This window comes from Heptranchias perlo, chromosome 17, assembly GCF_035084215.1.
Source record: "Heptranchias perlo isolate sHepPer1 chromosome 17, sHepPer1.hap1, whole genome shotgun sequence".
Taxonomy (NCBI): domain Eukaryota; kingdom Metazoa; phylum Chordata; class Chondrichthyes; order Hexanchiformes; family Hexanchidae; genus Heptranchias; species Heptranchias perlo.
This window is the reverse complement of record NC_090341.1, coordinates 8,463,477-8,490,115: the sequence shown is the minus strand read 5'-3', so window position 1 is coordinate 8,490,115 and position 26,639 is coordinate 8,463,477. Positions and strand designations below refer to the sequence as shown.

At 47.2% G+C, this 26,639-nt stretch overlaps 1 protein-coding gene across 1 annotated transcript; it reads right to left on the bottom strand.

The window, feature by feature from the left end:
• Positions 1-743: 743 nt before the first annotated feature.
• si:ch211-161c3.5 (uncharacterized protein C3orf18) lies at positions 744-13,921 on the bottom strand. Its single transcript, XM_067999080.1, has 4 exons — positions 13,673-13,921; positions 10,684-10,709; positions 2,352-2,478; positions 744-824 (listed from the first exon to the last, which is right to left on the bottom strand). Exons 1-4 carry the CDS (start codon positions 13,919-13,921, stop codon positions 744-746), a joined length of 483 nt encoding a protein of 160 aa, XP_067855181.1.
• Positions 13,922-26,639: the final 12,718 nt, after the last annotated feature.

Sequence of the window (26,639 nt, the reverse complement as noted above, 5' to 3'; positions counted from 1 at the left end):
GAGAGGGCGCGCGCCTGGACCAGCAGCGAGCCGCACTATTTCTGTGGAGCCTAGAAGAGCCCACAAAAAATAATGCGAAACTTACCTCTTACCTCTAACGGTGGTGGATCTGGCCGGGGCGTTCGTGTTCTCTCCTACGGTGGCCATACGTACATCGTAGGACCCCCGATTTGCGTTTAAAGTGGATGTACTGCCTGACTCAGGAGTTCCAGGTGCCAAGCAGTAGGCCGGGGTTGGGGGGGGGGGGGGGGGGGGGTGGGGAGGATTGCCGCATCTAGAGTCACGGCGGGAACAGGAGCGCTAAGTCTTTCCCCCGCGATTTTCTGGGGAGGGGGCACTAGTGCCCTCTGTCTCGCCGGGCGGGAGCCCTCAAAATTCAGCCCAGTATCTCACAAGAAATGAATGGAATTCCATGAAAAGAAATGAATTCTGTGATAGACTGATAAGTACAACCCACCGTACCATTCATCCTCACTGTAAATCCTGAAGCACTCCCAACATTTGCCCTTTGCCCTTGTACTGCCTGCCCAGAACAAACCTTTCTCTTGAAATGTATGTATGCATGTTACCCAAAGTGACCAAGACTGACCAGTGACTATAGGGTTTCAGAGGTCTGGTGGGGGGGGGGACACAGACCATATATAGGAATGTATATATGACTGGACGTACATCACATGACCATGCACATATTGTCCCTCTCTCTTGGACCGAGACAGTGGAGCTGAAGCAGAGTTCAGTAAAGTTCAGGCATTAATGGCATTGGCCACATCAGTGAACACGAGTCTGCTGGGTCTCTGCAATGATCCTTGACTTGGCATCAGAATCTAGGAAAAAGGAATATGGAAATGAGTCACCTAGCAACTACATTGAGTAACATCGAGTCTACAACACAGAAACAGGCCATTTGGCCCAACTGGTCTATGCCGGCGTTTGTGCTCCACATGTGCATCTTCCCTCCCTACTTCATCTAACCTTATCAGCATACCTTTCTATTCCTTTCTCCCTCATGTGTTTATCTAGCTTCCCCTTAAATGTATCCGTGCTATTTGCCTCAACTACTCCTTGTGGGAGCGTGTTCCACATTCTAGCCGCTCTCTGGGTAGAAGTTTCTCCTGAATTCCCTATTGGATTTATTAGTGACTATCTTATATTTATAACCTCTAGTTTTGGACTCCCCCGCAAGTGGAAACATTTTCTCTACGTTTACCCTATCAAACCCTCTCATTATGTTAAATTGTTGCATTCAAATCTCACGTTCTTTTACTCACAAATTCACAACAAATGCAAATATGTGCGGGAGAGCCCACCTCAGTAGTTGGGATATTCAATGTCCCTTGTGGAGATGGGACCTTAATTACCCAAGTCAAATGGACTCAGTGGGGTAGATTTTAACTTTAGGAACGTAGGTCATTCAGCCCCTCGAGCCTCTTCTGCCATTCCTGTACTTGGACCCCAAATCTCTCTGCTTCTCCACAGTTCCTAGCTTCTCACCATTTAGAAAAAACTCTGATCTATCTGTCCTAGGTCCTAAGTGGATGACCTCGCACTTCCTTTGGGCAATACTGTAAAACGGGCAGTAGTGAATCGGCAGCCCGTTTTACATCTCTCCCGTTTTTCATTTCCATTGATTTCAGTAAATGTCGGGAAAGATGTAAAGCAGGCGGCCAATTCGCTATCACCCATTTTACACTATCGCACAAAGTCACGATCTACCCCATTGTGGCCTGCTCAAAAAGGGGGTGTTTCAGAGAGTCGGATTATGGCAGAATGAGGTTTAGTTGTGATACCCCTCACTAACTGAATAGCCTGCCAACCCTCACTGCCAACCCTTGCTGCCAACCCTCACTGCCAACTCTCATTATCAATCCACACTGCCATCTCTCATGCCAACCCTCACTGCCAACCCTCACTGCCAACTCTCACTACCAGCCTTCACTACCAACCCTCGCTGCCAACACTCATTGATAACCTTCGCTGTCAACCCTCACTGCCAACTCTCATTACCAACTCTCACTGCCAACCGTCATTGAAAACCCTCACTGCTAACCCTCACTGCCAACCCTCACTACCAACCCACACTGCCAACCCTCATTACCAACCCACACTGCCAACCCTCATTACCAACCCACACTGCCAACCCTCACGCACATGAGGAATGGCCACTGACCCAGGGTGCCAGAGGGCTGTCGGTGACCGTGCCCCAGCAAGAGGCAACACCTTCAGAAAACTGGAGAAATTTGAAGAATATAAAAGAGCTCGGCAGAGTAAGTGCTGGCACACGACACGAAGGGGGTGTAATCAAAAAATGTGATGCCTGAGATTGATGCACCCTTCTTTACGTGCCACCTTACCTTGCTCTGGGATCCCTGCGAAGCAGTGTCGCGGCCGTGATCGAGTAGCTCCTGTTCTAGCTCATCCTGCTCCTCGCCAGGGTCGAAGTTGTACATTGGCATCAGCTGGTGGCGCAGCTTTTCCAGCCTAACAAGCGGGAAATACAACAGAATGGTGCTGTTTTAAGCCAATTTTTCAACAGCCGATCCCATCAGCTTCAGTAAATACTGTGTCACAGTCATCCATGAACAAGGCAACTCTCAAGATGTCCCTACATTACAGCAGTGACTATGCTTCAAAAGTACCTCATTGGCTGTGAAACGCTTTGGGACATCCTGAGGTCATGAAAAGTGCTATATCAGTGCAAGTTTCTTTCTCTCTCTTTCATTTTCTTTCTTTCTCTCTCTCTTTCATTCTCTTCCTTTTTTTCTCATTCATTTTGTTTAATTTTCTTTCTTTCTCTCTCTCATTCTCTTCCTGTCTCATTCTTTTTCTTTCATTTTCTTTCTTTTTTTCTCATAACTTATTTATTTGCCTACATAACAGCAATGACTCTACCTCAAAAGTCATGCATTGGATGTGAAGCACTTTGGGACATTGCAAAGACCTATAGATAATAAGGCGCTATATAAATGCAAGTTCTTTTTTACCCTTCTGTGCAGCACTCCATCCAGTGGTCTAATTAAGAACTGTTAAAGCTGAACTCAAGTGGAGCTTGGCAGACAGGAATCAAAGGAAGTCCTGAGACTTAAACCCTCGATCTTGTGAGGAAAATAGGTCAAGGAGGTGGCCACAGAAATAACCATGTCCCTTGAAACTGGTCCAAGGCATATTTAAAATTAGAGTCAGGGATTTTTGCACTAAATGGCAACACCTTCCTGCTACTGGCCTTCTAATCTTGCATAAATCCCTTCAGCATGTTCCAGGAAAAATAGTCAATCTCGCTTTTAGCCAGGACTTCCTGCTGGCCCATTACTCAATTAGAATTGAGGTGCTCTGAGCACAATCAACTCTACAGATTGTAAATTGTGTGAGAGCCCCCTCTTCTGCAATGGGCAATGAAGGGGAATGCAAGTGAGAGCTACTTGGGTTATATTAGTAAAAAGAAAAGTGTTAGTCAATTCACACAAAAGTGCTAATCTGTTTATTTTAAGCACAAGTTGTCCTAGATTGTGTGCTTGAGTCCTGGAGTACGGTTTGAACCCAGGACCTTCAGATTCAGCGACAACTGAGCCAAACTGATACGATATACTCAGCCAGAAAGACTAAGATAGTTCCAGGTTCGATCCCTGGTCTGTGCTGGATCGCTCATGGTGACGGGACGTCCCACTGTTTGATGGTGACATGAGAGGTGTGGTATGTGGGTCTGAACGTATGACTGTATAATATAGTGGCTGTCATATGGTGAGTTAGAGGTTGGGCTCTCTCCCTTACCTGGCTTGTCATTTTCATATTGCTGCTTCTCTCCTCTTCTGCTTCTCTTTCTCTCCTCTCCTGCTGATCTCCCTTTTCCTCTACTCTTCTGTTTTTCTATCTCTCTGCCTTCCTGCGTCCTTTCTCCTCTTCTGTCCATTCAGGAGCATGGCGGCGGGCGTTTGATTTAAATGCGCTAATGGGCGGAACGTTCAACTAAGGGCCGCCCGTCATACACCCCGCCCAATTTCCCTTTCCAATTGACATCACCGGAGCCCGACTGCAATTTTAACCCGAAGCCTGCGCGGGAGAGTTAAAACCTCCCGGGCTCCGCGCCGGTCAGTTACCCGTCTGCCTCGACCCCCCGCCCCCCACCCAAACGACTCACGCCGGGAGTTAAAATCAGGGCTGAAAGTGTTAAGAAACCAGAGCAAAGCGATCTTTAAACTATCCCACATTTGTCATTTAGAATCCAAAAGTCTTCACTTCCAGTCCTAGTTTAATTGTAAACAATTTTACAACACCAAGTTATAGTCCAGCAATTTTATTTTCAATTCACAAGCTTTCGGAGGCTTCCCCCTTCGTCAGGTGAACGATGTGCTAGTTTAAGCAGCAGGAAGATTTGAAAGCTTCTCCTTTCATCTACAATGATGTATGTTCATGAATGAGGGGGAAGGTCAGGCTCTAGCCGGAGGAAGTGAAGGTGTCTCCGCCCTTTCCCTCTCTTATCTTGGCCCACACGTGTCTGCAGTTTAATGAATGGATTCACATGGAAGGAATAAAAAGAAAGTGGGGAGACCAGCCACAAGTGACAGTGGTTTCTGCGTGGATGTCCTGTGGAAACAAATGTCACCTCGGCAAAGCAAACTCTAAAAACCACAAGAGGCCTGGGGCGAGGATGTGTCGTTGACTCCAGCCTCTGGTTGACACGGATCGGATAGAAACAAAAACCCAGCTGCACTATTTCAGTTTGAGGTGAGCCTGCCTCAAGACCCTTCGGACATCCTGCCGTTGCCGTTGTCAATAAGACCACAACAAAACGTTGAACATTAATATCTGGGCCAATGCTAAATCCATCCTAACCACAGCAACAGGGAAATAAATATCTCTCAAAAAAAGAGATCTGGTTTTAATAAAGTCCCACCATTCATATCAAACTACCCAACAAAAGGCATTTTTTTTTTCTTTTTATACAGCAACAGATGGAGGGAATGGTGGGTGGAAATGCAATACTGATGGGAGTGTAAGCTTTACTTTTAGATCTCTGGGTCTCCCAACCAAAAAGCTGGAGTTTTAATCCCAGCGTCAGCTGTCAGGAAACTCAGCTGCCCATCTTGGGCCCAGTTCTCAGCTAGGCTGCTTTGGAAGATGATTTTCCTTTGCCCCCCCGCCCTCCTCCCCCCCCCCCGCCCCGGCAAGGTGTGCATCCAATTCCCTGGGCACCAAGTGCCAGGAAAAAGGGAGTGCAGCCGAGTTCACCCAGTCTCTATCCACTGTACAGCAGGGTTGCCAACTCTGGTTGGATGTATTCTCGGAGGTTTTGTCACATTACCTCCTGCCTCCAACCACCCTGCACCCCCCCCCCCCACCCCCCCCATGTTCCCGCCATTGGTCACCCAACATGTCCATCCTTGCCGTGCCCCGCCTTCCCACGGCCAATTGGGAAACAATCAGCCTCCTCATTACCCGATTGGAGGATTCTTGGCTCTCAGTCTTTTTTTTCCCATCTCCAATATTTTTATAACTAATAAGCGAAAGTGTTCAAAAAAATAACCAGAATTCTTTTTTAATGCCCCGATGATTTTTCTTCCGTGGTGGGGTCCTGGAGATTAATCTTCAATTCCTGGAGATTCCAAGTCAATCCTGGAGGGTTGGCAACCCTACTGTACATTGCCCTGGGCTTTCCCAGGAGAACAGAGTTTGGCCTTTGCATGTGCTGGAGATGGGAAAGTAACTGCTATTATACTTTGGCCCCCCAGGACGTTTTACCCCCCTCCGATTTCGGAGGCCCTACAGGCACTCCCCTGCAGTCCAGGGAGTGGCCTTTGTTGGCCAGGGGCTGCAGAAACTACTGAGTTTATTCCGAACTGCTGACACACAGGCAAAAGCAACTTTTGAACTGAAGTAACCTGAGTTCAGTCGCTGGCCTGAGATGGCTGGAACCGGTTTGAATTAGCTAAGTTTTGTGAAAGACAAAGGAGATGTGATAAGACACAAGTCCTTATTTAGAAAAGGAGTAATGAGGTAATGCTACCTAAGTCCTTGGGACAGAGCCAATGAGGAGAAGACACAGACTAGGCGAGCAAGCCTAAACCAACGGGAGAGAGAGACAGCACAGCTTGAAGAGATAAGATTCGGAATAAGAATGAAGAATCTCGGGCGTGGAGCCAGAGCGAAGACTCTGGAGACCAACCATCGCGGAAGTGGAAGAACCTACGTCAGGGACGTAGAGACGATATCGAAAGAGAGAGAGAACGGAACGCCTGGCCAGCGTCAGCTCTCCTTTTCGGGTAATAGCCTTTATATTCTGTGACCACTCAGAGAGTGTCAGAGAAACCTAGTGGGTGTGCGTTTAGATCCTAGTTTGGGTATAAAACTGTATGTCTATATCTAACCAGACGTATAAGCTATATGTATATGATCTAACGACGTGAATAAAGCGAATTGAGAGTTAAGAGAGAATTGACACTTCTCTTTGTACTAAGCCAATAACCATGACCGGTGACCTCCGGTCAACACCTTGGACAAGAAATACTGACACTCCTGGGCCTGGACAAGAACGGTGCAATGTTTGTGTACTCTGCACCTGACCAGCACCAGGACACAAGAGGGCCAGGAAAATGTGCCCTGAGATTATTTCAAAAAGAAAGGACTTGCATTTAATCGTGCCTTTCACAACATCCCAAATATAGTCACTGTTGTAATGTAGGAAACGCGGCAGCCAATCTGGACACAGCAAGCTCCCACAAACAGCAATGTGATAATGACCAGATAATCTCTTTTAATGGTGATGGTTGAGGGATAAATATTGGCCAGGACACCGGGGAGAACTCCCCCGCTCTTCTTCGAAATAGTGCCATGCATTCTTTTATGTCCACCTGAGAGGGCAGACATCGGTTTAATGTCTCATCCAAAAGTGCAGCCCTCCCTCAGTACTGCACATGGAATGTCAGCTTGGATTTTGTGCTCAAATGTCTGGATTGGGACAAACTTCTGACTCAGAGGTGAGAGTGCGACCCACTGAGCCACAGTTGACATATTTTGGGAATGGCAAAACCAAGAGGCCCAACAATCTCATTGCTTTTTTTATTGATCAACCAACCCTCCATTTCACCATATCCCCCAATCCCTTCACCCTCCAGAATGCATCTAATTGTCTCTTGAACCTATGTATACTGTGGGCTTCAATGGTCTTCGCTGGTAATTTATTCCACAGTTCTATTATATTCTGGATGAGAAAGGTTTCACCCTGCTTCCTTTCTTACTTCAAACTTCCTCATTTTTAACTTGCATTGCCTGGTGTTTGACCTCTCACTGAATAATTCACCCGGATCACCCTTATCAATTGGCTTCATAATCTGGAAAGTTTTTATTAAGTGACAACAATGAAGACGACGACAACAACAACAACAACAACAACTTGCATTTATAAAACACTTTTGACCTAGAAAAACTCAGGACCAGGTTAAGAATTGTGTGCAGTTTTTCTGCGTTTTACCAGAGGCCCCATACTTGGCTGGGCACGGACGCCATAGGCTTTTGTGTTAATCTGCCCCACGGAAAAACTCCCTAGAGGCATAAGGGGAAAAGAAATGAACACCGAGCCAAGGAAGGAGACATTAGGAGAGGTGACTAAAAGTTTGGACAAACGGGTGGATTTTTAAGAAGACTTTTAAAGGAGGAGAGGGAGGTAGATAGGCCGAGGGTTTCGGGGAGGGGATTTCAGAGTGTGGGACCTAGGTGGCTGGAGACATGGCTGCCAATGATGGGACACAGGGAGGGCGGATGCATAAGAGGCCAGAGTGAGAGGAACAAAGAGTTTGGGTGGGGTGGGGGAGGTTGTAGCAGTGGAGAAGGTTACAGAGATAGGGAGAGGCGAGGCCATGGAGGGATTTAAACAAGGCTGAGAATTTTAAATTTAAGATCTTGAAGGAGCCAATGTAGGTCAGTGTGGACAGAGGTGACGGACGAGCAGGACCACGTTCAAGTTTCCTTGTTTCGAAAGAAAGCAAGCCAACCTCCTTAATATCTCCTCACAACTTAAGTTCCATATACCTGGGATCCTTATTCTTCTTTGTCTCTCTCCCTCGCTAGATCGGTCTGTTTTGGGCAGGGGGAGCAATTGAGTTGGTGACAGAGAAAGAGAAACGTTGTCAAGACCAGTCTCAACCCTGCAGCAGTACATATACAATTGGGTAGCATGAGTCCTGAAGGCAAGGTGGTGGTCCAAGGTGCAGTCTACCTTAATGTGATGTTGGTGATGTTGGGCAATAGTAGTAAGTGGATGAAGTTCGAATACTCCTTATTATCAAAGGTATTATTATGTATCTCATCTGGGCTTTATACGGTACATTTGGCTTACTCCCACCTTAAAGATCAGAGATGAAGCTTAAGGATTCATTTCTGCCCCAAACAGCACCACTTTATGAATGATTCACAATTCGAGAGAGAGTTTTTTAGATCTGATCTCAGCCCAGCAAGTGGTGAGATCTTCCACCGGGCGTCAGCATCGCTGAGTCAGGAGAGGCAAAAGCCACACTTGACTTCTATTGGGAGACCTTGCTGTTCAGTGGATGTGTACGGTCATTGGTTGCATGAGGAGTAATTCAGTACCAGTGGTGGAATGGAAGGAGTGGGGAACGAGGAGTAATCTGGTGTTGGTGGAGGAGTGGAGGGAGTGGGGAATGAGGAGTAATCCATTGTGGGTGGAAGAAGTGGCAGGAGTAGGGAATGAGGAGTAATCCATTGTGGGTGGAAGAAGTGGCAGGAGTAGGGAATGAGGAGTAATCCGGTATCGGTGGAGGAGTGGAGGGAGTGGGGAATGAGGAGTAATCCGGTATCGGTGGAGGAGTGGAGGGAGTGGGGAATGATGAGTAAGCCGGTATTGGTGGAGGAGTGGAGGGAGTGGGGAATGAGGAGTAATCCGGTATCGGTGGAGGAGTGGAAGGAGTGGGGAATGATGAGTAAGCCGGTATTGGTGGAGGAGTGGAGGGAGTGGGGAATGAGGAGTAATCCGGTATCGGTGGAGGAGTGGAGGGAGTGGGGAATGATGAGTAAGCCGGTATTGGTGGAGGAGTGGAGGGAGTGGGGAATGAGGAGTAAGCCGGTATTGGTGGAGGAGTGGAGGGAGTGGGGAATGAGGAGTAATCCGTATTGGTGGAGGGAGTGGGGAATCAGGAGTAAGCCGGTATTGGTGGAGGAGTGGAGGGAGTGGGGAATGATGAGTAAGCCGTATTGGTGGAGGAGTGGAGGGAGTGGGGAATGATGAGTAAGCCGGTATTGGTGGAGGAGTGGAGGGAGTGGGGAATGAGGAGTAAGCCGGTATCGGTGGAGGAGTGGAGGGAGTGGGGAATGATGAGTAAGCCGGTATCGGTGGAGGAGTGGAGGGAGTGGGGAATGAGGAGTAAGCCGGTATCGGTGGAGGAGTGGAGGGAGTGGGGAATGATGAGTAAGCCGGTATCGGTGGAGGAGTGGAGGGAGTGGGGAATGAGGAGTAAGCCGGTATCGGTGGAGGAGTGGAGGGAGTGGGGAATGAGGAGTAATCCGGTATCGGTGGAGGAGTGGAGGGAGTGGGGAATGAGGAGTAATCCGGTATCGGTGGAGGAGTGGAGGGAGTGGGGAATGAGGAGTAATCCGGTAATAGTAATCTGGTGGAAGCCAGTACCAGAGGAGAGAAGGGTGCAGAATGGGATAAAACCTGCATTTACAGTGCCTGTAGAAAAACATCCCAGGGAAACGCTCAGAACAGGCACAGATACGGGTATTGGGTCTTCAGGGGAGGAGGAGGAGGAGAGGTGACCCAAAGCTTGGTTGAAGAGGTATGTTTCTAAAAGAGTTTAAAGGGGAAGAGGAGGGAGGTAGAGAGGCAGAAGAGTTTGGGGAGGGAGTCCCAAAGGATCAGCTGAAGGCTCTGCCACCAAGGGTGGTGGTAGATGGAAGCGGGGGGAGTGAGTAGGAGGCTGGAGTCAGAAGATAGAGCACATGGGAGGAACATAAGGCTGAAGAAAGTTGTATAGATAAGGGTGCGGGGGGGGGGGGGGGCAAGGCCGAGTCCATGGAAGAATTGGTAGGCAAGGACAAGAATTTTAAATGCAATCTGGTAGGGGGGCAAGAGACAATTTAAGTCAGCAGAGATGGGAATAATGGGCAAGCAGGACTTAGTGTGGCACAGGATACGGGGGATGGAGTTTTGGACAATGTGGAGTTTGTAGAGGATGTCAGCACAGCAAGGAATGTGTTGCAGAAGTAAGGTCCAGTAAGGTAGGGTGGGGCAAATATCAGCGTAACAAAACAACGACTGATATATTGAGCAACACAGTCACATTTTGTCTCAATGGGGGTCATTTTAATCTAACTGGCCCAGTGGGAAACTGACCTGATCAGATCGCACCCCCCCCCACCCCGTTAAAATCGGGCGGCGACTAAAACAGGCATCCGACCCGATCCCGTCAGTTTCCCACCAAGCCAGTTAGGTTAAAATTACCCCCAGTGTCGCGGTTCACAAGGCCCAGAGACAAAAGTCATTTCATTGGACCATCCAGCAGTCCAAGGGTTAACTTCACACGACGCTTCTTCCGTGCCAATAGGTGAAGAGCACAGAGCTGAGTTTGCCGGCCAGCTGTGGAACCGTAACTCCCACCTCACTCTCAAATTGCACACTTCACAAAGAGAGTAGCGAGTTCACCAAACTGTAATAAAAAAACAAACAAACATACTCACCTCTTCCTCTTCCTGATGTACAGAACCTGAATGTAAGGAAAGATTACTCATTAGTGTAAATATAGCAACAACAAAAAATGGGGGCGGGGGGGGGGGGGCAAATTCAACACAGAGCGGCAGCAATAAGGAACCTGCGACCACGGAAACAGAGGAAGACAAGGCTAAACCCTGGAAATCTGAAATAAGACCATAAAATGCTGGAAATACTCGGCAGGTCCATCATCATCTGTAAAGATTAAAAGACAGGCTCATGGTTCAGGTGGGGACCCGTTATCAAAACTCTGGGGCATAAATTCAACATTGTGCGTAAAACGGGTACAGCAATATCCAGCTAAACTGGCCGGGACCTTTCTTTTCCCGCCTGAAATGAACGCAGGCTTCATTTTAATATTGAAACGGTATCTCCTTTGCCCATGTCTGACCCGGATTCCTAACTTCAGTTAGACTAGTCGCAGCTCCGACTCGTATTTCCGGGTCTTGAACGGCCTAACCAGCGGTTGTTAAAGGGACCACCAGAGGCCGCCCAAGAAAAGGCCCCGGAACTTTGAGAGGTTTCGTTTTCTTTGTGGAGTCGGAAGGGGCAGGAGTGCTCGTCCTGGCTCCGCACCTGCCGGCCCGTGCTCGCCCCCGTTCCCGAAGGCCTCCTCTTCCCCGGACTTTACCTGTGGGCTACGGGGCCGGCCGAAATTGGTCAGGCCCCGACCGGTGAGCTGCGACCAGCTGGCGCCCGCAACTGGCCGGGATTATGATGCTGAGGCCCAGGGGCCAATTTAGGAGGTGTTTGGGCCTCTTCCTCCACTCCTCTACTGATTCGCATGGTCCAATCTCTGCCCTGTGCTCTGGTGAAGGTTTGACGCCCAATGCATTAAACCGTTTCCTTTCTTCAGACGCTGGTAGACCTGCGGGCTATTTCGACTGTTTTTCTGTAAATAGAAATAACGCTTTGGTTCGTGGGCCAGCTGCTAATGTAGTGCTGGCACCTTTGTGTTATTTTTATTAGTTTCATTTTTCCCCTAGCCACCGAAAGTTCTGACCTCTTGCTGGGGAGACAATTCCGGGGATTCCATCCTCCTTCCAGTGCTCCAGCCAAGTCACTCAGTAAGTGTCAGCGGGGTATTTGACCGGCAACGAGGGCTGTCTCAAAGCCGAGCCAGATCCAGTCTGAAACCGATGCCCACAGGTGTGCACTTTCCATCAGGAGTCACCCGCTAGCACAGTTGCCAACCCTCCAGGATTGTCCTGGAGTCTCCTGGAATTACAGCTTCATCTCCAGGACACTGCTGCGAGCAAAAGACCCGGGAGAAAAATCAGAGGGGTGCTTTGAATACTTTTGTTTATTAGTTGCAACAATATGGGAGATGGGGAAAAAAGGCTGTTTGACTGGGTGGGGGCAGCTGGAGCCGGGAGATCATGTGATGAAACCTCCAGGAATACATCCAACCAGAGTTGGCAACCCTGCCCGATAGTGATTACAAACGGGAACCCTGGCTGATTTTTCCCCTTCTCTGGCAGAATAAGGTAACATGTAGGCAAGGAATGGAACAATGTCTGGTTAGAAATGGGATTGAAGGATGAGGATAACCTATGGTCAGGTGGGTGGGGGAACAATGTTGTCAGTGGAGGGCAGCAGGCCAGGGTTGAATAGCGGAGATGCAGGAATTGATAAGTTTTGCGAACAGGAAATATTTGTGCAGAACTTGCCTTCAGGAGATTAAGATTATACATGGGCTGTGAAAGGAGTGAGTTTGATAGGCAGAATGGCTGAACAGTTAGGGTAGAGTCTAACAAGGAGATGATTGTACATGGTCTGTAGAAGAGCTTGCTTTCTCATTCCATGCTTTCTCGTGTTGTTATGTGAAGTTTAAAAACATTTACCTACAATAACAACTTGCATTCATATAGCGCCTTTACCGTAGTAAAACATCGGAAGGTGCTTCACAGGAGCGATTATCAAACAGAATTTGACACCGAGTCACACAAGGAGATATCAGGACAAGTGACCAAAAGCTTGGTCAAAGAGGTAGGTTTTAAACAGCATCTTAAAGGAGAGAGAGGCAGAAAGGTGGAGAGGTTTAGGGAGAGAGCTTAGGGCCTAGGCAGCTGAAGGCACAGCCGCCAATGGTGGAGCAATTAAGATCAGGGATGCACAAGAGGCCAGAATTGGAGGAGCGCAGAGATCTCAGAGGGCTGTAGGGCTGGAGGAGGTTACAGAGATAGGGAGGGGCGAGACCTAGGTGGGATTTGAAAACAAGGATGAGAATTTTAAAATCAAGGCGTTGCCGGACCGGGAGCCAATGTAGGTCAGCGAGCACAGGGGTGACGGGTGAACGGGACTATACCTAAGATCCATTATGGGGGTATGCCACGTTACCAATGCTCACCATTCTCAGAGGGAATTCCCGGAGTAGCACCCAAGCCGGAGTCTCAAGGTAGGGCCTAATTGGAGATGAGGGAGTCCGTGCTTTCAACTCTGCTTTGGTGCTACTTTGAGATTCCCACTGCCTCAGGATTCCCTTTGAGAACAGCCAGTGTTGGTATCTTTGGGTACAGCATGCCTTTTGTCGTGGAACAGCCTAGTAGGATATGAGCTTGCTGTTACACGATGAGTTGCCAACCTCAGGCAGTGCTCTTGCGAAAACCAAGAAGCCGTGCGCCTCCTCACAGGGAAGGAGAACGAATCCCATGGAAAGGAGTCACCATTTCTTGGTTTCAAATACTTGCCATTGTCTGTCTCATGAGGAGTATCAGCAGAGCAACTCAACTAAGAAATGACACATGGCACATGGATGGGGTGGTGCCCAAAACAAAAAGGGAAAGAAGATACAGCAGAGAAGGAGGCCTGTTGTCCCATCGTGCTTGGGCCAGCTCTTTGAAAGAGCTATCCAATTAGTCCCACTCCCCCTGCCCTTTCCCCATAGCCCTGCAAATTTTCCCCCTTTCAAGTATTTATCTAAGGTTAAAATGGGGCAAGATAAACAAATTGACTTACCATAGCCACGGCTAATGCTATAATGGTGATAATTCCCACTGGCACAAGCAACAACCCCATATTCGACCTCCCAGTTTCTACGTCGGGCAGTGAAGTGGCAGTGACGTTGGTACCATTTGTCACCATGGTTACAGTCTGAAATGCCATCCTGTCAGTAACATTGCCATGCTCTGTTTCGGGTGTCACGCCGATGAAGGAGGCGGCCATGTTGGATGCGTTGTAGTTGACGTTGAATATTAGCAGCGACATCTGTGGCCCTTTGCCTCTTTGTGCAGCTCAGCCCGACAGACACTGAGCCACAATCTCAGGGGTATCATATTGGCGAGGCTTCCAGCCAAACATCACACCCCTCCCAGCGTTACCTGAAAACATACGATTGGAGAGAAGTAACACTCATCCCGCCAGAGCGAGCACTTGATGAGTAAGTACGCGGGTTACATGACAAAAAGTTCAAATCCCTCCTGCCTGGCCCACCTCGCTCACACGTTTTACCAAACGTACCGTCCAATATGCACAAATCGCCTTTCATGACTGGTTCTATTAATATGGCTTGGGTCGTGGTAACAAACATTAATCACAACCTTCCCTTCTGCTCCCAGCAGAGGCACAGGTGAGTGAGATGAGCGCTATTAAGAAAAAGCTGTCACCTCCAAAATAAAAACCCCACTGGTAGAAAGGCTGATCACAGCGGCCCAAAGGTTGGAAACATTGTTGAGGTGTCGTCGGCCACATATCGAGCAGGTCTAACCTTGTGATGTCTTCCTCAAAACAGCTGGTGGGAAACCTTTAATTCCCTTAATGTGTGTGTTGTGATTACTCCCAGGAAAACAGACATCAAACTTGCATGATTGTTTTGCTGGCAGTCACACGTTATCTGAAAGTTGAACAGGTGGTAATCCTTTCTGTTGATAGTTAGGAGGGTAGTATATGCAGGCACATACATGCAGTGCAATGAATAGTAAAATTGGGTCTGACTCATGCAGTTGGTGCTACGTCCTGCTCTTGAACATGGGGGTGGATTCTAACTGTTCCCGTCATTGGCAGTGAATAAGCTACCCGTTTCACACCTTGCCCAATTTTAGAAAATCAGGCAGGGTGTTAATTGGGCAGCTGATCCACTGCCACCTGGAGGAAACAGTGACCATTAACCCCCATGGTTTTACCTTGGAGATACAGTGGTGAGTTACATACAAGTGATGTCTCCTGTTGATGCCTGAAGTCACTCAGTGATGTAGAATTCTGGTTCAGACGGTTGTGGGTTCAAGTCCCACTCCAGAGACTTGAACACAATATCTAGGCTGACACTCTCAGTGCAGGACTGAAGGAGTGCTGCACTGTCGGAGGTGCTGTCTCTCAGGTGGAAGTAAAAGATCCCACGGCACTATTTTGAAGAAGAGCAGGGGAGTTCTCCCGGTGTCTCGGCCAATATTGAAGCCTCAACCATCATCACAGATTATCTGGTCATTATCACATTGCTGTTTCCTACATTACAACAGTGACCAAACTTTAAAAGAAAAGGTACTTCATTGGCTGTAAAGCGCTTTGGGACGTCCTGAGGTCGTGAAAGGCGTTATATAAATGCAAATCTTTCTGTTGTTTTAGAATCTGAGTGCAGTAGTCATTTTCACTTCTACAGATAGCGGCACCTGGATATTGCTCCTTGGATCTGGCCCCAGGAAATGATACAGGTCTGAAATCACATTGCTGTTGAGCTGCAGCCTCCTCACGCACTGTCTCATGCCGAGGGGGTGGAGGGAGGGGGAGAGAAATTAACGAAATTTGGAAGTTACGTAAACACTGAGTAAATTGCCTGCTAATTGCTGCTTAAAGAGCACATACACCAGTGTCTGTATTAACATGCACTACAATAATGTACTCCCAGGAGCAGCTTCAAGCGCAAGGGGCAAAGATGCAACAATACTCTTAACAATGCCAGTGCACCGAATTACTACCCATTTTAATGCATGATTAGTGCATGTACCACCTTTAATGCACAAGGGTATTTACAAAGACCAACCTTCCATCGTAACTTTCAAAAGGGAGTTAGATAAATACTTGAAAAGTAAAAATGTGCAGGGCTATGGGGAAAGAGCAGGGGGAGTGGGACTAATTGGATAGCTCTTTCAAAGAGCAGGCACAGGCACAATGGGCCGAATGGCCTCCTGTGATGTAAGAGTCTATGACCTAGAAATTGCATCTAAGGACACCTAAGACCCAAAATGGCGATGACAACAACAATTTGCATTTATATAGCGCCTTTAACATAGTGAAATGTCCCAAGGCGCTTCACAGGAGCGATTATCAAACAAAATTTGACATCAAGCCACATAAGGAGATATCAGGAAAGGTGACTAAAAGCTTGGTCAAAGAGGTAGGTTTTAAGGAGCTTCTTAAAGGAGGAGAGAGAGGTGGAGAGGCGGAGAGGTTTAGGGAGGGAATTCCAGAGCTTAGGGCCTAGGCAGCTGAACGCACGGCCGCCAATGGTGGATCGATTAAAATCAGATGCACAAGAGGCAAGAATTGGAGGAGTGCAGAGATCTTGGAGGGTTGTAGGGCTAGACAAGGCTACAGAGATAGGGAGGGGCGAGGTCATGGAGGGATCTGAAAACAAGGATGAGAATTTTTAAATTCTCCCGCGCTTATCAATGAATCAGTGAATGGAGTGGCGTGGCTGATTTCCCCCCTACCCCATTCTCTCTAGTCTAGGGGCAATGAGGCTAATTGAAGCACCCCATCATTGCTCTGGCTAAGACCATCGAACTCAGTATCATCCACAGCCAGGTGGTTTTGGGCCGATGACCAGGACCATGGCCGCTTTAAAATCAGGATCCAGATTTATGGCAGCAGCCCCTGTACACTCCGAGTTGGGTAACTGGGACACTCACCATAGTGCAGAAGTGGATATTTGAGATTCAGACAAGCTGTGTTATTGATAGCGGGATAGATATTCATTTGTTTTGCATCTCAAATATGTGCGACAGCTGTAAAAAAAATGGTCCGCAGCTCCCATACAAACCATGCAAATCCCAAAGGATCTTCCACTCGCTTCAAATTAGGAGCGCGAAGGGAAGTCAGGTGGAATATTTTGCACCCAAAGAGTAATAGAGTTGTTGAACAAATTACCAGGAAAGGCCTTTGAAACATACATTATAAATGGGCTGAAGCGACAATTGGATGGGTTTCTGGAGAAAAAGGGATTGAGGGATCTGGTGAGAAGGCGAGCAGGTGGGGCTGACCAAACATAAAGGAATGGGCTTAATTTTTTTCTCTCCTGTCACTACATATTTGCAGGGCTATGGGGAAAGAGCAGGGGGAGTGGGACTAATTGCATAGCTCTTTCAAAGAGCCGGCACAGGCACGATGGGCCGAATGGCCTCCTTCTGTGCTGCATGATTCTATGATATACTTAATGGTTATTTCTTTTGCGCACTCATCATCCTGTCTCTCAGTACTGTGAGCTTCCCAGTACCAGGGCGGTTAACGAATCTCGTCCCTTCCCCGAATTAACGCTACGTTAATTCCCTATTAAATTCCGATTCTCCGGAGAGGGATAGTGAGAGGGAGGAGGTTAGTGACGAGGTGCTGAAAGGTGACTTCAGCCCCAGTGCCCCTTCGGGGGAGAAGCCGTGTCACCCAAAAGCTCTGCTGTGACAGCGGCAAAAACCCCGGCAATGAAACCCTAAACTTGTGAGAAAATCCTGCCCGGCCCACTGCTTGCAATTACCTAACCCCAGCTGCCATGTGTTTACCAACTGCACTCCTTCAACAGCCCCGGACTGATTCACTTTTGTCACTGTGTCTTTTTTTTTAATTCCCTCTCCGCTCGCAGTATGTAAAGGGGAAAACAGCACCACCGTTATACAGCAAAATAGTTTTTTCTTTTAACCCCTTGTGGTTCAACCCTTTGGAGGCCTGTAGCAACACTTCTGCCACATCAGACCAAAGAGCCAAAGGGTTAGGTAAGGGTATTAAAGGAAATGGAACCAAGGCGGGTAAAAGGAGTTAAGATACACATCAGCCGTGATTTGATTGAATGGCGGAATAGGCTCGAGGGGCTGAATTCAACAACAACAACTTGCATTTATATAGCGCCTTTAATGTAGTAAAATGTCCCACGGTGCTTTACAGGAGCATGACCAAACAAAATTTGACACCGAGCCACATAAGGAGATACTAGGATATGTGACCAAAAGCTTGGTCAAAAAGGTAGGTTTTAAGAAGCGTCTTAAAGGAGGAGGGGTAGAGAGGAGGAGAGGTTTGGGGAGGGAATTCCAGAGCTTGGGGCCCAGGCAGCTGAACGCTCTGCCACCAATGGTGCAGTGACGAAAATCGGGAATGCGCAAGAGGTCAGAATTGGCCCTCCTGTTCCTATAAGCCCTTTTCCCCCCCAAGAGTTCAGGATCATTCTTAATTAGCTGAGCTGAGCTGGGGTGGCAGAATGAACTACAACTGGCCACAGAGCCCCTGGGCTAAAGAGGACAATATTAGCCAAGGGGTCCCCATCCTTAATTGTTATCTAGCGACACCTGCTTGAAAGTACATTTGTGTGGACATCAGGTAAAGACAGAACTCGATTCGGCTGTGATGCCTTCCTGTAGTCAAATAGCCCAGCAACATTCATGCCTGGACTCACACATAAGGAATTCGGGCAAAGTACTGGAGGGGCAAACACCACCTCTGGAACCGTAACCCAGTATGCAGCAGCACCTTCGAGAGGGGAAGGGAGAAATTTGTAAGAGAAAAGAGATAAATCTTTTGTGACGCTCCCTCTGTATTTCAGTAAATGAATGTGTGGTACTGAGGCACATGAAGGAGGAGAATCCCAGGTTCAATCTCTGCTTTGCCCAGAGTTTTTCCTTCTCACCTAGAATCATGGTTGGGACACTACGATCGATCTCCAAATCCCTGTGGAAAAATCAGCCAGACTCCTTGCGCTGATCATTACCCACTGACTCTTGCTGGAAAGTGTGTGTGTGTGTGTGTGTGTGTGTGCACGCGCGCAGGTGCATGTGTGTAGATATTTGGTGAGCACAGGACCTCGGGTTCAGTCCCCACTCCATGGACATAAGCATATAATCTAAACTGTTACTCCACTGCAGTACTGACGGAGTGCTGCACTGACAGAGGTGCCATCTTTCAATTGAGACGTTAAACCAAGGCTCACTCTGCCTGCTCAGGTGGATGAGAAAGGTCCCATGGCACTAATCGAAGAAGAGCAGGGGAGTTCTGGTGTCTTGGCCAACATTCCTCCCTCAACCAACATCACCAAAACAGATTAACTGGTCACTTATCTCATTGCTGGTTGTTGGTCCCTGCCATACACACATTGGCTGCCACATTTGCCTACATAATAGCAATTGATTGGCTTTGAAGCACTTTGGGACCTCTTGAAGACAATCTTTAAATGCAAGTTGCTCTTCAGAAGAGACGGAGAAGAAAGATTAAAAGAAAATCCTTTCTAAAGGGTCTCTGTCTCTTTAAAACCACACAGTAGCCTTTTTTGTTTACCAACGTAGAGTGGTGTGTTTCAATCTACTTCATTCCATTTTAGAAGTCCTCCCACTGCCACATGTCCTCCTTCAAGCAGGAGAGCAAGCCATCAATGTGTCTCCACGATTGCCTGACAGGAGTTGGATGGATTCTTCTTTCTTTCCCCAAGATGGGTCTTGTCCCAAGAGTAATCCTCCCTTTGAGCAAATCCAGCCAGCAAGTCAAGTCGAGAGTGAGCCAAACTTATCCACAACAACAGCCGAGCAGTTTACATCTCCTTTGAGGCCGGGGTTTGAACTCGTTACCCTCTGGGTTGAAAGTCCCATCGTGCGGCTGCTAAGAAGTTTCCAGGTGGAAGTTGTCAACCAAAGTATGTATGGCAGTGGACCCTTCTTGTCACTTATAGAGCAGAGATATAAAAAGCACATGAAGGAGGTAAGCTACTTAAATTCTCTATTAGAGTGGGAGCTGTGTATTTTTATGTGTTAAATCAAAGGAGATGGTATATTAGGGAGCTTATAAAGTGGATCTACTGTGGCCTTTTGCTTTTCCAACAAGAAAGTATTATTTATGATTCAATATCCAGTCTACCCCACTCCCAGGCCACTGTAGAAGCCAACTGCTACGGATTGAATGAGAGGGGCCAGGAAGGGTGGGGGGAGGGGGAAGGTGACCTTTGGCTTTCCTTCATATGGGTCAATGCCTGGTCTACCCTTGGAGACTGCTCATTCTGGCATGGTTACCATCCAGAATTCACCGTGTCAATCTGCACCCTACGTTTGTGGGGAAGCTGCATAACACATCTCTGGAATACAATCAGTCCATCGGTCCACAGTGATGTCGTCTTACCCAGACCACACATCAGCGAGGGTATGGAATGGAATCTCTTTGCACGGGGAGGAAAAAGAAATCAATGTTATATATAATTGCATAGAATTTTACAGTACAGAAACAGGCCATTTGGCCCAACAGGTCTATGCTGGTGTTTATTCTCCACACGAGCCTCCTCCCACCAATTTCATCTCAGCCTATCAACATATCTTTCTATTCCTTTCTCCCTCTTGTACATCTACGCTATTCGCCTCAACTACTTCATGTGGTAGTGAGTTCCAAATTCTCACCACTCTCTGAGAAAAGAAGTTTCTTTTGAATTACTTATTGGATTTATTAGTGACTATCTTATATTTCCTCCCCTCCCCTTTGCCTGACTCTGTACTTGCTTAAAAACTATTAAATCTTTCACTTCTTCCAGTTCTGACGAAAGATCGTCGACCTGAAACGTTAACTCTGCTTCTTTCTCCACAGATGCTGCCGGACTTGCTGAGTGTTTCAGCATGTTCTGTTTTTATTTTATATTTATGGCCGCTGGTTTTGGACTCCCCCACAAGTGGAAACATCTTCCCTACATCTATCCTATCGAACCCTTTCATAATCTTAAAGACCTCTATCAGATCACCTCCTCAGTCTGCCCTTTTTCAGAGAAAAGAGATCCCAGCCTGTTCAGTCTTTCCTGATAGTTGTACCCTCTTTGTTCTGATATCATCCTAGGAAATCTTTCTCGCACCTTCGCCAGTGCCTCTATATCCTTCTTGTAATATGGAGACCAGAACTTATAGGATGGATTTTTCCATCAGGGCATGTGCTTTCAAACAGTCTATTCGAGGATAACATTAAGTCACGCTTCAAGCAACGAATTTGCCTCAGAGCCAACCACTTGCTCTATTCAATGAAGCATTTCACAATTTCTTGACCTTTTTGTGATCTTTGACACCAAAATAGCATCTGTGCAAACAAACAGACATTAAACCGCCGAGAAATGTTATGAGTGTTGTATTTTTCAGAGGCAGGCATGTCTCTTCTTTGGGGACGAATTTAACCCTTACTCACCCGACGGAAACCGGGTGGGTGGGTGGTTGGGCAGTTAAAGTCTCCGAAGTTACTCACCTGCCTGGGAGCCGCTGGGAGCTGACAAGTTCTGATTTTCACCAGACTGCAATTTTTATTCGGCGGCCTGCGTGGGAAGCGGCAGTTTCCTGCCAAGGCCAACGCAGCGGGGAAAAGGATTGGGGCCAGAAGAGGCCCAAAAAGTACATTTAAGAAAAAAATCTTTCCTTGTGGGGCCAGGAGGAGCAGGAGTGCACCTCTGGACCCCACATGGAAAGCTCAGGGCTTCACTACCCTGAACTCGTAATCTCAGGGGACCCCACCCCCCGTGGGACAGCCCAGTGACCGATCCTGCCACTTACCTGCCGTCGATGGGTGGCCTCCTGGAAGCCAGGTGGGAAAATGGCCAGCGGCATTTAAATGAGGCCCGGGAGTTAAAATAGCCCGGGCTTCATTTCTGGAGCAGTGGGTGAGTTCCTAACTCGCACCGTTGATCACCCGCCAAAAAAACGGGCCCAGAATTAAAATCGGGGGCCTGTTTCCTGCGATGTTATAGGTCATTAAAAGGTCAAGTTGTTGCAAAATGGTAACTGGGGGCCTGCTCTGCGCCTGGATTAAGCAGGGCGTGATAATCATGCAATCCCAGTTTAACTGATATGGTTATATGAAGACATGTGCCAAGTACCAGTGGATATGACTAAAACGTACTACTCTTCCGGCTCTTCCCCCTTCTCAAGCAAATGCAACAACAACAACTTGCATTTATAAAGCGCCTTTAAATTAGTAAAACATCCCAAGGCGCTTCACAGAAGTGTTATCAAACAAAATTTGACACCGAGCTACAGAAGGAGATATTGGAAACGGGTGACCAAAAGCTTGGTCAAAGAGGTAGCTTTTATGGATTGCCTTAAAGAAGGAGAGGTAGAGAGGCGGAGAGGTTTAGGGAGGGAGGCATCGAACTGCAGTGTGCAATGCAGTGTTTACAGCCGCGCAAAACTCTCCATTTTGTTTTAATTTCTTATCCCGATTGTCACACCTTTTCTCTTTGCATCTCCACAAGTCGCTGACTCCTGCTGGGGTATGTTTTTTCTCATTCATTCTCGGGATACAGGCGTCGCTGGCAAGGCCAGCATTTAATGCCCATTCCTAATTGCTCCTTGAGAAGGTGGTGGTGAGCAGCCTTCTTGAACCGCTGCAGTCCGTGTGGTGAAGGTACTCTCACAGTGCTGTTGAGTCAGAAGTTCCAGAATTTTGACCCAGCAACGATGAAGGAACGGAGATACATGTTCAAGTCGGGATGGTGTGTGACTTGGAGGGGAGCTTAGGAGGTGATGGTGTTCCCATGCGCCTGCTGCCCTTGTCCTTCTCGATTCAGCCAGCCGCCTTTCCCTAACCCGTCCAAGTGGCCATTCTTCGCGTGTTGCCTACGCAGCAATGGGCACTGGTCTCCAAAAGTAATTCATTGTGTGAAGCATTTTGAGATGTTTAGTTGTGATGGGGGCGTTTTATAAATGCAGCTTTTTTTCAGACTATGTCAGAAGGCTATTCTTGATAGCAGGCATCAAAATGCCAATTTTGTACTCACCCAAAGTCCACAAATACGTATTTTATACCAACAGATGGCGCCATTAATGGATGCTGACCAGAAGCAGGAGCTCCTGGCAACAATGGGCCATTATAGTTGGCATTAGTGTCCATGGGCTAGGAAGGATATTTCCCACTTCTGATCATTATCCAGTAATCCCTGTAGAGAGGAGAGGTGAAGGCAGGATTAGGCTTGATTGCAAAGAGTCCCTCCCCCCATCAGCAAATAGTCTGTTTTACACTTGGGTAAAGTACTAGAGACCTACCAGGACCAGTTGAACCGTACACCCAACATGGGACAATGCCTTCAGGAGGGGGCAGGCAAGGCGAAAAAACCAGAGGGAGAAATATAGCCCAGTCTATTCATGTCATCAGCCTGGTAAACAATTCTACTCCACTCCAAGACTTCCACTTATAGTCTAGGTCCAGTAGTGAGGGAGTGCCGCATTGTCGGAGGTGCCAATTCTTTTGGAGATGTTAAACTGAGTTCCCATCTGCCTGTTCTGGTGGTTGAGACAGATGCTAAAGACCCCATCGCAAAATCTGAAAAAGAGTTCTCCCGGTGTCCTAGCCAACACTCCTACTCCAACCGACAGGACCATCAACAGATCAACTGGCCATTCATCACAATGCAGTTTGTGGGATCTTGCCATGTGCAAAATGACTGCCATGTGTGACTACATAACAACAGTCACTGTATTAAACAGTTGTAGGTGAAACACTTTGGAATATTTCTGAGAGACCCTGATAGGACACTGTATAAATGCAAGTCTTTCTTTCCATTATAATGGGGGGTGTTTCCCTGTTCAATGGATGTCCATCCATTGGAACAGAAGGTGTAGCGCTGGAGACATGAGCGACAATCAATCAGATCACATATTTTTGCTAAAGAATGACTGGAGTTTCCCTTTAAAGCAGTGCCCTCCCACAAATATTTTCGTATATCGCTAAAGTGCTTGTCAAAATAATATAAGCTTGAAGCATTTCAGCTCAGTACCTCTGCTTAGCTGTCAAGATTCTCGCGTGTAGTTTGTCGAAACACTCGCCCCTGTTTATGTTCTCAGCTGCCATTCAATGGCGAGGGCCTGACCTGGTGCTCACACAGGCTGCTGCAGCTGTTGTAAAACGTGCCTTCCCTCCTTCCCCACGGTCCCCCCCACCCCCACCCTCTCCAACGAAATGGCATGAAAGTGAAGGACGGCAACTGTCTAGGCTCCCGTTGGATGTGAGTGAGCTGTTTTAACCTAATCAGTGGCAGAAAAGCAGAGAGCTCAGTGTGGAAAACAACACGCACGCTCCCTGAAGTGAAGCTCCCTGCTGGAGAGCCAATGAAAATTGGATAAAATGTGTCTCGATTGAGAGATGTGTCTTCAACAACAACAACTTGCATTTATATAGCGCCTTTAACGTAATAAAAATGTCCTACAGCACTTCGCGGGAGCATTTTGACACAATTTGCCACATGAGGTATTAGGACAGGTGACCAAAAGCTCGGTCAAAGAGGTAGGTTTTAAGGAGCATCTTAAAGGAGGAAAGAGAGGCCGAGAGGTTTAGGGAGGGAATTCCAGAGCATAGGGCCTGGGCAGCTAAAGGCACGGAAGCCAATGGTGGAGTGATGAAAATCAGGGATGCGCAAGATAGCAAGGTACAAAATAGCAAAAGGCAAATTTAGGATTGACGTCAGGAAGTTCTTCTTCAGACAAAGAGTGATCAATTGGTGTCAGTTGCGGCTCAGTGGTAGCCCTCGCGCCTCTGAGTTAGCAGGTTGTGGGTTCAGGTCCCACTCCAGAAACATGAGCGCAAAATCTAAGCTGACACTTCAGTGCAGTATTGAGGGAATACTACACTGTCAGAGGTGCCGTCTTTCGAATGAGACGTTAAACCAAGGTCCCGTTTGCTCTCTTAGGTAGATGTAAAATATCCACTGGCACTATTTCGAAGAAGAGCAGGAGAGTTATATCTGATGTCTTGTCCACCAAGTCTCTATTTTCAAGTCTTCTGATTCTGGTCTCCTGTGTATCCCACCCGCCCTCTGCTCCACCTTTGGTGGCAGAGCTTTCAGCTGCCTTGGCTGTACTCTCCGAAACTCCCTCTTCAAACCCCTCCACCTTTCTATCTCCCTCCCAAATTTTGAAAGCCTTCTCAAAGCAAGTTTCTTCAACCAAGCCTTTGAGATCTCTCCTAATCCTCTGGCAAAGCTCATCACCAGCTCCTTTTCTCCTCTGTGCAGCAACTTGGGACCTTTTTTGACGTTAAAGGCACTATATAAATGTATGTTGTACTTTTAGTGCTTTTCCTTATTGATGGATAAATCCTAAATAAAAACACCGAGATCTGTTAGTGTTAGTAGTGTGAGATGTATGCACATTAATGGAAACATGGACACAAAACTTTAAATGTAGCCACTGAAATGCCATCTAAGCAGTCATGTAGACAGGAGTACTATTTGACACCGTCTCTTTCCTCCCCCTGCACCGGGGACTTTATCCTAGTGGACATAATGCCCCAGTTGCTGTTTAGTGCTCGAGGTACTTGCGTTCATTGTCCTGTGTTCTTGTTTCTCTGACAGATGTAATGAGCCCGTCGGCAATCTGCTTTCCTCAACAAGGAACTTGGGCTTTCCTGAGGGATTCCAGCTCCAGGCCCCTTGGGTTTGCCATGAGGAAATCGGCTGACCCTCGGAAACAATCAGTTACTTAAAACAAAAAACTCCTCACAGTTATTGTCAAGTAATTTACATCAGAGAGGAAGGATTACTTCAAGAAGTATTACCTCTGGGACTTTACAATTACAGTTTTACGGGCTCGACTTTAAAGAAAGAGCAGGATATCTGATTTGAGTGGCTGGTGGTGGTTCTATTGGCTGGCAACCTCCAGCGATTCTGTATACATGGAGCACAGCAGGTAGTTTATATTGTTTCAGTGGGGTGTTAGTGCTGCTAAAATCATAGAATTACATAGAATGTACAACACAGAAACATAATATTTGGCCCAACTGGTCTACGCCAGTGTTTATGGACCACATGAGCCTCCTCCCAACCCTCTTCATCTAACCCTATCAGCACATCCTTCTATTCCTTTCTCTCTCATGTTTATCTAGCTTCCCCTTAAATGTATCTATGCTATTTATCTGAACTACTCCTTGTGGTAGCGAGTTCCACATTCTCACCACTCTCTGGGTAAAGAAGTTTCTCCTGAATTCCCTATTGGATTTATTAGTGACGATCTTATATTTATGGCCCCTGGTCTCCCCCACAAGTGGAAACATTTTCTCTACGTTCTACCTTATCAAACTCTTTCATAATCTTAAAGACCTCTATCAGGTCACCCCTCAGCCTTCTCTTTTCTAGAGAAAAGAGCCCCAGCCTGTTCAATCTTTCCTGATAGGTACAACCTCTCAGTTCTGGTATCATCCTTGTAAATCTTTTTTGCACCTTCTCTGGTGCCTCTATATCTTTTTTATAATATGGAGACCAGAACTGTTCACAGTATCCCGGTGACCATGACAAGATGAGGTATCCGAGTCTGCCGTTGGAATAAAGGCGAAATGACCTGGACTAATAATCCAAAGAATGTGAATTTAAATCCCACCATGGCAGTTTGAGAATTTGAATTCAATTACAAAACACCTGGAAATTTAAAAAAGTATCAGTAAAAGTGACCATGATGCTGTCGGATTGTCATAAAAACCCAACTGGTTCACTAATGTCCTTTAGGGAAGGAAACCTGCCGTCCTTACTCGGTCCGGCTTATACGTGACTCCAGATCTACACCAATATCTATCAATGACCCGTAGCAACTTTTTCCCTTTGCACCACCCTCATCACTTACTCTTTGCTGTCCCTTTCCATTCTGTTTCTTACATTGTTATCTTCTGTATTTTCTAACTGTCCACCCTCTCTCACATCAGTTATTTGCCCCACTTCATTTCACAGAACTAAATCAATCAATGTTTCTTTCTTTGTTGAACTAGAAACATACTGATCTGGGAAGCAGTTCTGGATGCATCT

Coding starts and splice junctions, on each gene's coding strand:
- si:ch211-161c3.5 (XM_067999080.1), bottom strand. CDS start 13,921: ATGTCGCTGCTAATATTCAACGTCAACTACAACGCATCCAACATGGCC. Junction 10,710..13,672: donor TAGCATTAGCCGTGGCTATG/GTAAGTCAATTT, acceptor CCTTACATTCAG/GTTCTGTACATCAGGAAGAG. Junction 825..2,351: donor CGCAGGGATCCCAGAGCAAG/GTAAGGTGGCAC, acceptor CCTTTTTCCTAG/ATTCTGATGCCAAGTCAAGG.